At 45.1% G+C, this 15689-nt stretch overlaps 2 protein-coding genes and 1 long non-coding RNA gene across 3 annotated transcripts; 1 reads left to right on the top strand and 2 right to left on the bottom strand.

Moving 5' to 3' along the window:
• Window positions 1–613: 613 nt before the first annotated feature.
• LOC123169241 (uncharacterized) lies at window positions 614–3145 on the top strand. The gene is made up of 8 exons (XM_044587079.1): window positions 614–911; window positions 1142–1200; window positions 1293–1547; window positions 1686–1743; window positions 1847–1971; window positions 2413–2475; window positions 2560–2684; window positions 2861–3145. Exons 1-8 carry the CDS (start codon window positions 869–871, stop codon window positions 3000–3002), a joined length of 870 nt encoding a protein of 289 aa, XP_044443014.1. The 5' UTR covers window positions 614–868; the 3' UTR covers window positions 3003–3145.
• A 146-nt stretch (window positions 3146–3291) lies between these two features.
• LOC123169242 (uncharacterized) lies at window positions 3292–4039 on the bottom strand. The gene is made up of 2 exons (XR_006484705.1): window positions 3819–4039; window positions 3292–3588 (listed from the first exon to the last, which is right to left on the bottom strand). It is a non-coding gene; the product is annotated as an uncharacterized lncRNA (long non-coding RNA).
• Window positions 4040–5953: 1914 nt separating this feature from the next.
• On the bottom strand, window positions 5954–9705 carry LOC123168027 (palmitoyl-acyl carrier protein thioesterase, chloroplastic). The gene is made up of 7 exons (XM_044585890.1): window positions 9533–9705; window positions 8544–9107; window positions 8317–8450; window positions 7818–7931; window positions 7489–7672; window positions 7331–7399; window positions 5954–6660 (listed from the first exon to the last, which is right to left on the bottom strand). Exons 2-7 carry the CDS (start codon window positions 9045–9047, stop codon window positions 6406–6408), a joined length of 1260 nt encoding a protein of 419 aa, XP_044441825.1. The 5' UTR covers window positions 9048–9107; window positions 9533–9705; the 3' UTR covers window positions 5954–6405.
• Between the last annotated feature and the right edge of the window lie 5984 nt (window positions 9706–15689).

Below are 15689 nucleotides of genomic sequence, written 5' to 3'. Positions count from 1 at the left end.
TCACGCTGGCCATGCCCGTCGCCACCACCAATACCGACGAAAAGTAGACCATGGGAGGCCATCGGTGCTTGGGTCCCAGGAAGACCACCACCATCACCTCGGCGGCCTGCATAGTCGGTGACTTGCCCGCTTCGCTGGGGCGTAGGCCATGGTGACCATGTCCCCCGCCCCAAAAACCGACCCTGATTCATGCTTTATAGAAACGGAGACTACTCTTTCCCTCCCGTTGAAGCATATCCCTCAGGGCTCAGGGTGCACCTGTGAGCTTGCTGTCGGACATGGGAAAGACATGTCCTGGGAAAAGGGATCAGCCTCGGCTGGCGATAGACTAGGTTAGAATAACATAGCCGCTATAGTTTAGTTGAAATATGTCTGAAATGTAAATGTTTTCGTCCGGTTTATATGAAAATCAACCGGTTTGCACGAATTTAGTCCGGTTTGAAATGTATGTGGCTACGGTTGGATGGCCAGCTCCCGCACCGGTGTTCGCTGACTGGTCCTGTAGGGTCCGTAGACGGACACGGTGTTCGGTTTAGAGGTCAGCGATGAAGATGCCATGTCTAGTTATTGTGTTTAATGAAGGCACGGTTACATCTACAAAAACAAATAGGCGGCACAACTCTAGACCACGAAACACCACCCCCAGCCTCTAGTCTGAACTCAGCAGATATGAGCCCTGGACCTGATTCTTCCAATCTGGACACTCATACGTGTGGAGTAAAAAGCCAGACGAGAGAGATTGGTTGCGCTCGTCCCAATCTGGCCTAAGTGATGCTCGTGACTTAGCTTCGAGGAGCCGCCTCCAATCTCGGCGTCCTCTCTCCCTGTCCCTGAATCCTACAGCCTTAATTGTGGCCATCCGTTGCGGATGATGGTGCTCGCAGCCGCAGCGAGCGCACCGTCCCTCCAAGGTGTGCATAATCTCTCATCCCTGTCCCTCTTCTTCTTGCCCTGATTGGACACTGGAAACCAGAATCAGAAGGTTGGGATGAAATCCACAGTCGGCAGTTATTATTTTCTGATTACCCTGGAACCTTCCGTCCGTCTTCTTGGCATTTATCTTCCTTTTCCCGTCATTTTTTGGGCACTTAATTATGTCATCATTTTGATGTCCTTACATTGGCAGATCATATTTGATCAGGTTGGAAACGCCAGATCTCAGCTGTTACCTGCCGACATCCACGTTCAGCCCCACGCATCGTACGTCTTACATACTGAACCGTCAAAACAATTCAGTTAGTTCCCCGTGTATCTGTCAGTGACAACCAGACCTCACTTGCCTGATACTGAAGGTCTTCAGAGCATCTGCAACAAAGAATAATGAGAGGAAACGGAGACGCTTCCGGAATCTGTCCAAAGGCCCAGCATTAATCGCCGGAGAAGTTTCTCCGGGCAACGGCGAAAACCCCACCACCGTCCTTGATCTCAATGTCGACGGTGATGCTACTAGCGATGCGAAAACTGCAGGTGCCCCAAGGAGTGCTGTTCTTCAATCTTGCACTCTCACATCCGGCTTGCTGCTTGCATTAGGTCTCCTTCTTCGTGAGGTAAAACACTTTGTTTGCAGTGGTTGCAAAACTGGTTTTCTCTGAACAAAGCCATTCCAGAGCATGCATAATTCAGTAGTACTCTCTAGTGTGGCAGAACATCCTAGTGATCAAAATGCCATACCATCTCTTTTACAGGCATCACACGTTGCATCTTCAAATGGACTGCCATTTGCTGACCCTGCGGCCGTATCATGTCAGTTTGCTCCCTGCTCTGTTACGAAATGAAAGAGATGTCATGTAACGGTATTCAGTCAGCTAAATGTCCCCAAGCAAACTGATCCAGTGCTTTTCTGCAGTCAATTTTGAAACCTGGCATCTCGAGTTGGTCGCCGGACTAGTAATATTGATATCGTCTACCAGATACATTCTGCTACAGACATGGCCCGATTTCAGAGATTCCAGTGAAGCTGCAAATACACAGGTATGTCCAACCTCTGAATTAAGTCTCATTTACTTACAAGTGTCATTGGCAAAGATGCAATACTTTAGGTTACGATGCAGTATTTTTTTGGGTACATAATTATGCTTTCTGCATGTTTGCCTAAACATTTCATAAAGAAACTTGTGAATTTGGATGAACTATACAATGAACAACAAGGCTTGTATTTTATATATATATATATATATATATATATATATATATACATATATATTATTTGATACTTGCCTTGCACGTACACAATTACTAGTCACAATCTATGTAGCTTTGTGTAAACTGCCTTATTTTATTATTTTTATCTGCGCTCTTTTCTGATGTCACTTTCAAGTTAACTGGGCCTTGGCAAACTTACCTAAAGGTATTAACTAGTGAAAGTCCCCTTATTTCGACACTAACTTCTAATGTTTTATTCTTACCTCTTAGATCCTTACTTCCCTTGAGTCTCTGGATTACATTGTAGTTGCTTGTCTCCCTGGGATAAGCGAGGTGAGCATATATCTTTCTTTAAAACTTTATTCAAGAATATTTATTTTCTTGAGAACAAAGCTTCGTATCTACTTTTGATATCAGGAGTTCCTGTTTCGAGGGGCATTGATGCCAATTTTTGGATTGAATTGGATAAGTGCTCTAGCAACTGGTGTATTTTTCGGTGTTCTTCACTTGGGCAACGGCAGGAGATATTCATTTGCAATCTGGTAACCGTTCTGCCTGCAGTACTTTCGAACATGTCTAGCAGAACTGAAAAAAAGGTGTAAGGGCTATTTGTTCGCAGTTCTTAAAACATGCCAACAACCACCTTTTATCTTGAGGGAGTTACCACCCAAATTTACTAGTGTGTGCTCTTATATGTAAATATCTTTTTTCTTTCCAGGGCAACATTTGTTGGCCTTGCCTATGGCTTAGCAACCATAGCTTCCTCAAGCATCATAGTCCCAATGGCTTCTCACTCCATAAACAATATTATTGGAGGTTTACTTTGGCGCTTCAGGGACAGCTCAGACAGAGAAATGTAGATTGGACAGTATTTCCCCTTGAACAGAAGTTTTCATTCGCAACTTCTACTTGTAGCACTAGCATAGAATGTTTAGTTCTTACTGGACTCGTTGTTAAATCAGTTAATGCATGTATTATCCGTGGGTAAGTAATCTTCAAATCATTTGGTGGTGAAGTAAGCTAACTAGTGATGACTGTTTTACTTGTGTCATGTTATCTTCCATGCTTGCTGAGCTGCTGATACTCTGGCGTATACTGAACCTAAAATCGTTTGTTATTTAACAAGAATTGCCATGGGTAGGTTTGATATTGCCAGAATCAGATCATGTTGCTTCAAAGTAACAAACATAATGTGTTATCGGAAAAGTAATATACAGCACAACTGAAACTTAAGGGTTTTCAGGCGTTTCCATGTAGTTGAAACTCAGACTTTCTGATGTATTTACTACAAAATCATGCCGAGACAGCACACCGGAAGTATCTCCTGCCTTGTTCCCAAGATGGAGGAAGTGAAGACTTCGTATTACTCACAGCACTTTTCACAAACAGGTGGAAACCTGCGGATGTTGCAGTAGCAGCAGGCCACGCTGCAGTAATTGTTGCAACCTGTAAACAGTATCAGTTCATAGATGTCATCTCTGCACATCTATTTCAAGAAAATCAGTGATTCCAGTATGTTTTGTAACAAATGTATGTATTCTGCGAATGTTGGAAGACTGATGATGCAAAGCAATACATGGCGGCACAATCTCCTAATAATAGCCAAAAGCATGTCAAAGCTTACATAAGCTGTGGAGAAGCATCATGACAAGAGATTGAGAGTTTAAGCAGATTACCACTGATAACAATGTATCCAGACGTTCGTGCGCTCCTCGAGCTAGCTGCCGGTAGAGGTGGTGCAAGAGATAGAAACCCAAGGGGGAGCAGAATGCAAGAGATGAGAAGTATCCTCATGAAAATGGTCTTGTGGCTAGCAGACATGTTGAGCTTGATTGGTTAAGCTGATAGCAACACCAGGCATAAGATGACAGCTTAGTATATATACGTGGTTGTTCGGTGTCCTTTTTTGGCAGGTGAGTGTTAGGAAGAGGGAGATCAGTAACTCATTCCCTTTGCCAAGCCTATATAACTTTTTGTCAGGAGGTTTGGATACTCTTGCCAGGTAGAGTTGTTATTTTCTGCAAGTAAGGTGTGATTGATTGTTTTGGTACCAACACAGTAATATTGCATGCATCAACGCACTGATGAAATGGTGAGAGCAGAACGGTTCAGTTTACAAAGTGCAAAAATGCTAGAAATCCAAAGTAATGTTGATTACTCACTCCGTCCCATAATGTAAGATGTTATTACAACCAATACACAGAGTAGAATCTGCAAATCTGTCCATCATGCATGATATCACCTCATCCTGTAAAAGTCCATAAGATAAGAGATTAGAAAGCCCATCGTGTTTTCTCACTACCTTATTGGCATAGGGTGTTCCATGAGTAATGGGCCTGCTGATTACCTATAGCTCTTGTGTAGCTCAAGCAGAGAACTTAATCACATAGCTCTTGCCATCGGTTGATCAGGACCTCGTCCCCTCCCCTGGTGGATGTCCACGAGAGATGATCTTCAGGGCAAAGATAGAAAGAAGCTAGTTCAAAAAAAAAGATAGAAAGAAGCTGAACTGCATATGTGTGATGACTGTTTGAGCCTTTTTTTTTTCTTTTTTGAACACGACTGTTTGAACCATTTGGAAGGAGCGGAATGCACGCATTTTTTACAACAAGTACACCCCTCTCCTACGGGTCGTGAGTCGGTTAAAAGCGGATGCGGATTAGTATTCAGAATTTTTTGATTTTTGCCTGTGCTACTAGTGTCTTTCAGTGTTTCAAGGAGTCGTTTCTAAAGAACGCAGGGATACTCACAAGGTTTTCAGAGGAAAACTAGTGCCTGCCTGAGCCATAGCAGCAGCCACCTGATCATTAAGCACAACTCCTACTAGCTAGTACAGTATATTACTAGAGCACACAGCAAATCAATCGTCTGAGAAAAGAGGCAAACGGCGCATCTACATCAACGGGCCAATGAAAGAGCATTGACCATTACTTATCCACCACCATGAACTCCACGCAACCAATCCTCGTTTGTCCTCATTAACTTAGGCAACCAAACTCCAACCACCAACAACAACGCCTTGACAAGACCTGTTTGGCATCCCGGCACAATAACCTCCACGTCTTGTGCTCCGTTTGACTCGATCCCTGCACGCTTCAGACCACGCTCGTGCTGCAGGTCAATGGAGGCAGTGGTATGTTCTACGAGACTTTGACAGTACAACAAAATATACTCCCCTGAATGTTGCACCTGAAGCTTCGACTCCAAAAGCATGATAAGCAAGAAAAGCAAAAGTTTCTTAGTAGTAATTGCTATCCTATCTGCAGGTCCCTTCATGGACTGCCAAAAAGTTGGTCGTGTCAATACAGTCTCAGAGAAACTGCATCTGAAGTAGCCAGAAACACACGTCAGCTGGAAAAACATAGGGATTCCGTCAGCTCTGTTGTTTGTTTCATTGGAATTGGAAAACACAGGAAATCCTAATAAACATGGTCAAAGGGAAATTTCCGTGTTTTTCCTTTGAAACTGGGAGCGAAGGAAAAAATTCCTCCATTTTTCATCTGCCTCATTTCTTTGAACCAAAGACATGATAAGAAAGTTAGGAGTCTGCATGTTCTTGCACAGAAAAATGCTTTCCAGATTTGATGTGTCAACCCCGATAAAATAAGCTGAACCCGTCATTGCTCACGTCAAGCTGCCTGCCTTGCCTGCTCCAACTACGCAGGCAGGTCAAGGCAACTCTTAAAAGCATTTAGCAGCCGCGCCATCTCAACGCCGGACAGCTCAGAAGCTACAAAAAAATCAAGGTCGGACAGCTCAAGACCCAGGATCTCAAGTTTCAGCACGTTTCGGCAGACAAACAACCAGGACAAGAAGAAGCGATTCTCGCATTTTACAATAAAATCAATACAATATACGATCTTAAAGTTCAGTAAGCATAAAACAGGCTGCTCTCAAGGGCTCGTAATATAGACACAGCCCCAGACAGACAGATCGATCCCAGGTGTGTGTGGGAAGCATTCACTTCCCATCATCACACAGTAATATAGCTACAAACTCGATAATTACAACACCAATTTTGTCCTCTCTGCTTCTCATCGCACTCCTATGCCCTTCGTATCTTCTCCACCTTCACACACTTTCTATGTATGTATGTATGTATGTATGTATGTATGTATGCATATAACTTGGAGTATCCCACTGTGATTCCATGATGGGATTATACACATCCATGTACGTATGTGCAATGTGTGATTTCCTTTCCAGTAGAGAACACGTCCGGGTGGCTGCTCTGGGCTTTTACCAAACCGCTCCTGCCGAATATCACCACGACAGAGCCACCGTCTCCTGGGACTTGGCCCCCTTTGGCCGCCACATGGTCCGGGCCTTCACGATGGTGGGTCCCGATTCCAGGCTCAGCAGATGCTCGCAGTGCAGAGTCGTTTCTCCGGGCTCGTCGGCGCAGTCGGTGTGCACCGTGGTGTGCGACTGCAGGACGCTGTTCCGGCCACACTCCCTTTTGTAGTCCAGGACTATGCTCGCCAGTTCATGGTTCTCCAGAATGGAGATTGGCGCGCTCTGAAAGGGGAAAAAAGGAAATCAGGGTTAAGCTGCGGCGCTGCAAATGTATCAATATTTCGGTATTAACATGCACCAATTAAATGTCAATTATTTCTTTTCTGCCGTTTTAGGTTTGTTTCACTTGTTTGCGGTTTGCTGCCCATTTACCAAATGATTATTCTTTGTTTCTGAATTTGTAATCCTCCAACGGTTGATATGGTTATCACGTGACACATGCCATATTATCAATCAGACACATGGCCATTGTCTTCATGCACAAGTTCTTTGACAGAAAAAAAGAATGAATGACATGCAGACAAGTTATGTATATAAGGATTCCAGTCAAGATCTTTTACGAAAGCAACACAAGTGAGCAACATGGTTAGGTACCTAGGTGACCAACCTAACATAGTTAAATCTATCAGATCAGATCAGAAAATACATTTCTTCTCCAACTTATACTTTGAAAGGCTAGAGAGCTAGCGAATAATATTTGCTGAGGTTGGGAATAGGTAGGTGCACACGCTAAGTAGTAGCATAGGCGCATTCGTTCTGGGATATTTGGCCAGATGAAGATTAAATCAAAACAGCTTCTGAAAGTAGCATGCTTAACTACAAATCAAGAAGCAATTTTTTATGTCTCAGCGATAAATAAAGATGCACATGAAAGGGAAACTTTGTCTTTTACCTCAAGGATCCAGCCAATGTATTTAACATTATTGACATGCTGATTGATATCAAGATCAGCCCACCGAGGCTGCATCATATATATGATAATAAGTAAACAGCATAAGAAGATAGAATATATACTTGCAATCTTGTACTGTATGTGTGTGCAAAACTTACAGTCAGGCCTGTCCGGACATATTTGGCTGAGGTAGCACGGTCATACTCTGGCAGTTTGGGAAATTTTCGGTGGTCTTGGTCTTCAATGGCAGCATACTCAGAAAAGAACGGCACTATTTCAGCCCGTACTTCATCTGGAATTCTTGCAAGCTTTCTGGTAAGCTTGTTCATCATAACCCATTTACTGCAAATTTAACGAAAATTAGAATGCATAGATGACAGACTCTGAATATGTGGGGCAGAAGAAAAACAAATCTAATCCACGCAGCATTAGCTAATACTGAAAGGATATGTGATTGATGCTATCTCTGAGTGACCAAAATTTGAACCTTGTAGCCTTCAGTACTGTATGGCCCGTCACAGAATCACGTATATGCCAGTCTCGACGCATCCCGTTTTTACCATGAGCGCCAACCCAAGTATTCACCTCAACAGTGTCACCCCTGCAATGAAAACCAAATGAATTAAAACAATAAAAAAGCAACTCCTTATGGCGACATACAACTTTCAGCTAACAAAATTAAACGTTTTTGACATCTGCCAATAAATGTAACACATGACACTAAGAGATTCAAAGAAGGCCTCTCTGCATCAAATACTGAAAGTCTGCTGCCTGCACACACCATGACAGGTGGGAATTGCTGACCTAATAATTATGACATAAAGCAGACGCTATTATGGAGCATCACTTTCACATTCATTTGTTAAACAACTCGAAAACTCCCCTTAACCGCACTGATTGTTCCAAAGATTATTGTAAAACCTATTCAAGCTCAAATTATATAAGAGAACAAAAGGAAAAGGGAAATGCTAGTGTGTGAGATATACCAGCATGGATAACGCTCGACGATGGCCTGCATTTGGCTGACAACCCAGAACAAGTTCCGTTTACTCATCTCCGGGGTTGAGCCAAAACCGTCTCCTAGAAGCCCAACGACCTTCACATGATTGAGTGCAGTTTCCTGCATCACACCCAAAAATAGAAAAATATGTCAGTGCCCAATAACCAGATAGAGCAGTCTTGTTACGCCTCGAAACCGCGGCAAGAAACTCACCTGCAGATGGTTCATGAGCGTCTCAATGGACGCCGTCCTGTCGGCCCCAATCTCGTAGGACCTGATGGAGAAGTTCTGCCTGAACATGACGCCGTCGTGTACAATCGTGCCGAAACCCAGCGTGTCGACGAGCATGTCGGGCCGCTTGGGCTTCCAGTCGAGCAGCGTCCACTGCTTCTCGGCGGCCAGGAAGATGGTGGTGATGGCCGCGAGGAGCATGCTCCAGTCGGGCAGCTGGTTGTAGAACGTCCTCGGCTGCGCGGCCGAGGGCATGGCATCGTGCTCCGCGTCCGCCAGCGCCGACTTGCCGCCGCCGCCGTTCACCTTGGGGACGGCCGCGTGGGCGCGCGTCCTGCCGGCCCTCACGGCGGAGGACGACGAGGCCTGCTTCGCGGCCATGCCGCGGACGTCCAGGCTGTCCGGGCGCTCGCCGAGGGCGCTCTTGGGCGGCGGCGGTGCCGGCGGCCCCGGGAAGAAGGCCGCGGCCGCGATGGACCCGGCCATGGGAAGCACGGCTAGAAAGCGCGCGCCAAATCAAATGGCCCGCGAACCGGCGATCTCAGCCTGAATTTCAAACAAGAAAAACATCAGCAACGGTAAAAAAAAGACAGCTAAGAAATAGCATAAGCGCAGTGCAGAGGCGCCATGGAAGCTAACTACTGGCAACAACAGCAGCATACGGGCAGGAACCGAGGGTGAAGGCGAACCGCGCAGTAACGGCAACCAGAGCAAAAGAGAAGAAGATTCAGGCCAGGAAAAAAGAGGCGCCAAACGGAACACCCGAACCCCTCCTAAGCTCGAGATCCGGCGAGGGCAGCAGAGATCCTAACCCCCCGCGAATCCGCGGCTGCCGGGTCCGGAACAGCCAAGCAGCGCCCAGAAAAGAGGCGGCGCCGGACCGACAGCCTCGCCGCATGTTGCTCCCGGGCGTATCCGACCAAGAACCGCCCTCCCCAATGAACGAGTGCGGTGGGGGCGAGGAGACCTACCTTTTCGGGGGTAGGAGGAGACGACGACGGAGGCGGCGGGTCTCGGCCGCGGGCGCCGAGGGGAGAGGAGGCGGGCGGGGCGGTGGTTTGTATTCTGGCGGCTTGGGTCGCGCTGTGTCGGGGCGGGGCCGGGTGCCTCTGTTTTCTCCTCTGTCACAGGGGTAGGGTGTGCTCTGCCACCGCGGACTTTAAAAGGAGACCAGCTTTGTAGGGGGGGTGACGGTTCTGCCCCTGGACTCCCTGGAGTCTGGAGGGCGGACGGACGGATAGGATGGAGTACGAAACAGGAGATGTTGATGTGATCCTACCTGTCCACTCCTCGAGTAATGAACGCTGTGGTGGCTGGTGCTGTGGGCACCGGCACGGGCACGGGAGAGAAACGTGGGAAATTGGGAAATATAGTAAGATCAAGCGGATAGCATGCATGTGGCGCGACCAAGGCCGTGGGATTAAATATTGTTCAGAAACATGTCAAAAAAAATGTATTCATAAAGCATTCTAAAGTCTCTTTTGGATCAAAGGAAAAGTAAAGAAACGCATAAGAATAGGGGGAAAAATACTACGATGGGACTATTCAAGCCTCTGGTTCAAAGAAATGTAGCAAAGTAAAAGTGAAGAAAAAATTTATGTGGTCTCGGATTCAGAGGAAAAACGCAGGAATTTTATAATCCATCGGGACCTCTCTTTCAAAATTCTACACACGAAGAATAAGACTGAGATTCGTAGTGGCACAATAACATGCTAATTATACATTTTCATGTGGTTTGATATGATTTCACTGATTATTAGGATTTCCGCGAACCAAACGCACAAGCCTGCAAAATTTCTACGTTTTCCAACCCTCTGCTTTACATATGCATCAATATCCAATTCTTGTGTTTTTTTTCTTTTCCTGCGTTCTTAGAATCTGTGATCCAAATGACGCATAATGTCGTGCAGCGAACCATGCATAGCTCGGATGACTAAGTTCCTTATGGTGGAATCTGTTCACCCAGGTTCAAGTCCTAAATTTGGCACGGGTGGTGGCATTTTTCTACATTTATTTCAAACTTCAAGGCGTGTCCTGTTGGAAAAAATATTAGAAAACAAAAAAAAATCACTCTACGAACACCCAGGAACAATATGAATATGCATAAACGGTTTGGATCACAATCGTTATCGACTCCGAGTAGCAACGGAAGTAGACGAGTCGGTGTAGATTGTACTTGGAGTCCCTCGAACCGTAGATGAGATCCTGCAAACTGCCCACGAACGATCCCTCGGACGAAAGACCGAAAGCACGGCCTCTCTACTTGGTTGCAAGCGTACGGTCTTCACGATCCGGCAGCGCTTCGCTGTGCAGAGCTAATCGTCGTCGGAGAATTAGAGGGAGAAGATTAGAATCACACCGAACTTCTAATTATGAGGATTAGAGGACCTAAGCTAGGCTCTAATTGATGAACTAGGACCAACTACAACTAGAACTAGAGAACTAGAGGAGGCTCCAAAACTTGTGTATCTAATAGTGTCAAAACCTCTAGTATATATAGGTTTTTTTAGATTATAGTATATATAGGTTTGAGGGAGAGGGAGGACGCCACACAAGGAGGGAAAGAGCCCCTCCTTGCGCGCCGGTCTAGGGCTCCTTCCCTAGTCCAATTCAGCCTCCCCACTTGGAAAAAGTGGGTGCCTCCACTACACGGGCCTATGTGGGCCAATTCTACTTCCATCACTTGGCCTTTTAAGGCCACTTGACCATGAGGAATTATTTGCTGCTAGTGCATTTAGTGAAAATCCAGAGGGAAATCGTTCTATTTGACGTTCTATTTGGAATGCGTCCGTACCACAAAAGATTAAATTATAGCCTGTAAAGCGGTGTCGGGGGCCTTAGCAACGAACCAGTGTAAATCTTATAGGCACCTGCCAACACGTTCTTCTTGTTCTTTGTGTGATAGGGAGATGTAGGGTCATTTCTTGCCCTTGCTACTTGCGGATATGCATTGCGTGTGTTGGATATTATGTGGGAGGTCTGGACACTGCCCGCTCGTTCCGCCCTCGTGGCTACAGGGCATGAGTGGATGCTCACGCTCCTCTCTCGGTGCAATGAGTCAGTTCGCACCATCATGCTTATATGGCGCATATGGTGCTTATGCACGGATTTGGTACATGGTAAGGATATTCCGTCATCGGAAGTATCTGCTGACTTTCTACAGAGTTATTGGATGTCGCTTCAGCTGTTTAGGAAATATACTACAGAAAAAAATATTAAAGGAAAGATGACCAGAGATGATTTACTACCAACACCGGCGATGAACGCCTCATCACCTTCCCTGCCATGCCCTCATCCTCCTGCTGGTCACGTGGCTCTTTCAGTAGATGGTGCTTTTTCTGCCGCTCATGGCAAGGCTGCCGCTGGTATGATCCTCGGAAGACAGGATGGGAGTATAATTTTTGCGGCATACCGGTTCTTATTCAATTGTAATGATGCTTTGGAGGCTGGGGTCCATGCACTGATGCAAGGCATGGCGCTACCAAGTTACATTCAGAAGATCCGGCCATCGTGCAGTCTGATTCCTCGCCAGCACTTACATCCCTGATGACCGACAACGTGGATCGTCCAGTTTATGGTCATCCAGCTGCTGAAATTACAATTTTGATGGAAGATTGGGAGTCATTCCCCTGAAATTTTGCCATGAGCAAAATAGGGTAATAGATCGTTTGGCTGCTTATAATCGCACCGAGTGTAACATTGTTGTATGGCTGCATCATTGTCCTCCTTGACTGTAATCCTATCATTATGGAATACAACTCCTTTTTACCCCCACCAAAAAAAGTACAATCATCGCAAAAAAGAAAAACACGTAGTACAAGATGCAGGTGTTCTCTGCGGAAGGACCAGTCTCGCGTTCCAAACATCGGCCTCGTGGTGGTGTTTGGTTCTCAGGATCATGCCAATCCAAGGATGGGGCCAATGGACGATGATCAATGATAACCCACAAGTATAGGGGATCGTAACAGTTTTCGAGGGTAGAGTATTTAACCAAAATTTATAGATTCGACACAAGGGGAGCCAAAGAATATTTGAAGGTATTATCAGCTGAGTTGTCAATTGAACCATACCTGGAGATTAATTATCTGCAGCAAGTAATCAGTGGCAAAGTAATATGATAGTTTTGATAGTAGTGACAGCAGTAACGGTAATGGTAACAGTGATAGCAATAATTTTGTAGCAAGTGCAATAGTAACGTAGCAGTAGTAACTTAGCAAGAACAATATACGATAAATTCATAGGCATTGGATCGGTGACTTGTTTGATGATATTCATCATGTGGCAGTTATAACCTAGGGCGATACGGCACTAGCTCCAGTTCATCGATATAATGTAGGCATGTATTCCGTAAATAGTCATACGTGCTTTATTAAAAGAACTTGCATGACATCTTTTGTCCTACCCTCCCGTGGCAGCGGGGTCCATATTGGAAACTAAGGGATATTAAGGCCTCCTTTTAATAGAGAACCGGAACAAAGCATTAACACATAGTGAATACATGAACTCCTCAAACTACGGTCATCACCGGGAGTGGGCCCGGTTGTTGTCACTCCGGGGTTGCCGGATCATAACACCTATTAGGTGACTATAACTTGCAAGATCGGATCTAGAACATGGATATAATGATGATAACATAAACGGTTCAGATCTGAGTTCATGGCACCCAGGCCCAAAGTGACAAGCATTAAGCATAACAAAGTCATAGCAACATCAATCTAAGAACATAGTGAATACTAGGGATCAAGCCCTAACAAAACTAACTCGATTACATGATGAATCTCATCCAACTCCTCACCAATCAGCGAGCCTACGAAGGAATTACTCACTCCCGGTGGGGAGCATCATGGAATTGACGATGGAGAAGGGTTGGTGATGACGAAGAACAAAGATCCCCCTCTCCGGAGCCCCAAACGGACTCCAGATCTAGCCTCCCGATGAAGAACAGGAGGTGACGGCGGCTCCGTCTCGTGGATCACGATAATTCTTCCTCCCTGATTTTTTTCTGGAAAAATAGGATTTTATAGCATCGGTTTCAGGGTCTGCGGGGCCACCAGGTGGGGACAACCCACCTGGGCGCGCCAGGAGAGGGGGTGCGCCCTGGTGGGTTGTGCCCACCCAGGGGCCCCTCTCCGGTAGGTCTTGGCTCCAGAAATTCTTATATATTATATAAAAATTCCTCGCAAAGTTTCGGTCCATTCCGAGAACTTTTATTTCTGCACAAAAACAACACCATGGTAGTTCTGCTGAAAACAGCGTCAGTCCGGGGTTAGTTTCATTCAAAGCATGCAAATTAGAGCCCAAAACAAGAGGAAAAGCGTGAGAAAAAGTAGATACGTTGGAGACGTATCAACTCTGCTACCTCTTGAGCACTGCGTTGGTTTTCCCTTGAAGAGGAAAGGGTGATGCAGTAAAGTAGCGTAAGTATTTCCCTCAGTTTTTGAGAACCAAGGTATCAATCCAGTAGGAGACCACGCTCAAGTCCCACGCACCTACACAAACAAATAAGAACCTTGCAACCAACGCGATAAAGGGGTCGTCAATCCCTTCACGGCCACTTGCAAAAGTGAGATCTGATAGAGATGATAAGATAATATTTTTGGTATTTTTATGATAAAGACTAAAAGTAAAGAAAGCAAAATAAACGGTAGTAGAAATAACGGTAGATTAATATGATAGAGAATAGACCCGGGGGCCATAGGTTTCACTAGTGGCTTCTCTCAAGAGCATAAGTATTATGGTGGGTGAACAAATTACTGTCGAGCAATTGATAAAATTGAGCATAGTTATGAGAATATCTAGGTATGATCATGTATATAGGCATCACGTCCGTGACAAGTAGATCGACTCCTGCCTGCATCTACTACTATTACTCCACACATCGACCGCTATCCAGCATGCATCTAGAGTATTAAGTTCATAAGAACGGAGTAACGCTTTAAGCAAGATGACATGATGTAGAGGGATAAACTCATGCAATATGATATAAACCCCATATTTTTATCCTTGATGGCAACAATACAATACGTGTCGTTTCCCCTACTGTCACTGGGATCGAGCACCGCAAGATTGAACCCAAAGCTAAGCACTTCTCCCATTGCAAGAAAGATCAATCTAGTAGGCCAAACCAAACTGATAATTCGAAGAGACTTGTAAAGATAACCAATCATACATAAAAGAATTCAGAGGAGATTCAAATATTGTTCATAGATAATCTTGATCATAAACCCATAATTCATCGGATCTCGACAAACACACCGCAAAAGAAGATTACATCGAATAGATCTCCAAGAGAATCGAGGAGGACAATGCAACAGATGTTGACTCCTATTAATCTGATTCAAGGAGAGGACAAGTGTACATGCACCTGGGGGAAAGGAGAATATACAGCCAAGCAATAGTACTCATACTACTTCAGAGAGATTGATGCCCACCAGTCATACAAATGGCTTTGGAAATCCAAAGTTACTATTAAAATCAAGGTGTTTGGATGGCTTCTCCTATCTGATAGACTCAAAAGGAGACATTACAACATTGGAGACAACTACACTTGCCTTCTGTGTGCCTCCCCACCAGAGGAAACCTTGGAATATCTATTCTTTACTTGCCCATTTAGCCAAGACTGCTGGACACACCTCAACATAAGCTGGCTCACGCAAGGATCAAGGCTCCATTGGATAGAAAAGGCAAAGGCTATATGGAACAAACCCATGTTCATGGATATCTTTTTGCAAGCGGCGTGGAGCATTTGGAAGGAGCGAAATAATAAACACTTCAGAGGGATCATCCCTTCAAAACAATCCTGGATGTCTAGGTTGAAAGAAGACCTCTCCCTGCTTTGTTATAGGGTGGGAGAAAAGCACAAACCCTTTCTAACCTCCTTCATAGAAACTCTGTAGCTTCCCTCTTAGTCTTTCTTTACTTTCACCCTCCCACCACCCCTCCCTATATCTACACCATGGAAATGGATGTAAGGTTATGACTTTGTAAGACCTTTTTGATACTATTTTAATACATACAGTAGGAGCCTCTCCTACTGTCTTAAGTGTCAAAAAAAGAGAATCGAGGAGAACTTTGTATTGAGATCCAAAGAGAGAGAAGAAGCCATCTAGCTAATAACTATGGACCCGA

The sequence above is a fragment of the Triticum aestivum genome, chromosome 7D (genome assembly GCF_018294505.1).
Source record: "Triticum aestivum cultivar Chinese Spring chromosome 7D, IWGSC CS RefSeq v2.1, whole genome shotgun sequence".
In the NCBI taxonomy this organism is placed as follows: domain Eukaryota; kingdom Viridiplantae; phylum Streptophyta; class Magnoliopsida; order Poales; family Poaceae; genus Triticum; species Triticum aestivum.
This window is presented reverse-complemented; position numbering and strand designations above follow the sequence as displayed.

Excerpts from the sequence above, each read along its gene's own strand:
- LOC123168027 (XM_044585890.1), bottom strand. The coding sequence starts at position 9,047 with ATGGCCGGGTCCATCGCGGCCGCGGCCTTCTTCCCGGGGCCGCCGGCA. Across the intron at positions 7,673-7,817 it reads ACAGTACTGAAGGCTACAAG|TAAATGGGTTATGATGAACA; the intron begins GTTCAAATTTTG and ends TTAAATTTGCAG. Across the intron at positions 6,661-7,330 it reads ACATTGGCTGGATCCTTGAG|AGCGCGCCAATCTCCATTCT; the intron begins GTAAAAGACAAA and ends TTCCCCTTTCAG.
- LOC123169241 (XM_044587079.1), top strand. The coding sequence starts at position 869 with ATGATGGTGCTCGCAGCCGCAGCGAGCGCACCGTCCCTCCAAG. Across the intron at positions 912-1,141 it reads GAGCGCACCGTCCCTCCAAG|GTTGGAAACGCCAGATCTCA; the intron begins GTGTGCATAATC and ends ATATTTGATCAG. Across the intron at positions 1,972-2,412 it reads GTGAAGCTGCAAATACACAG|ATCCTTACTTCCCTTGAGTC; the intron begins GTATGTCCAACC and ends CTTACCTCTTAG.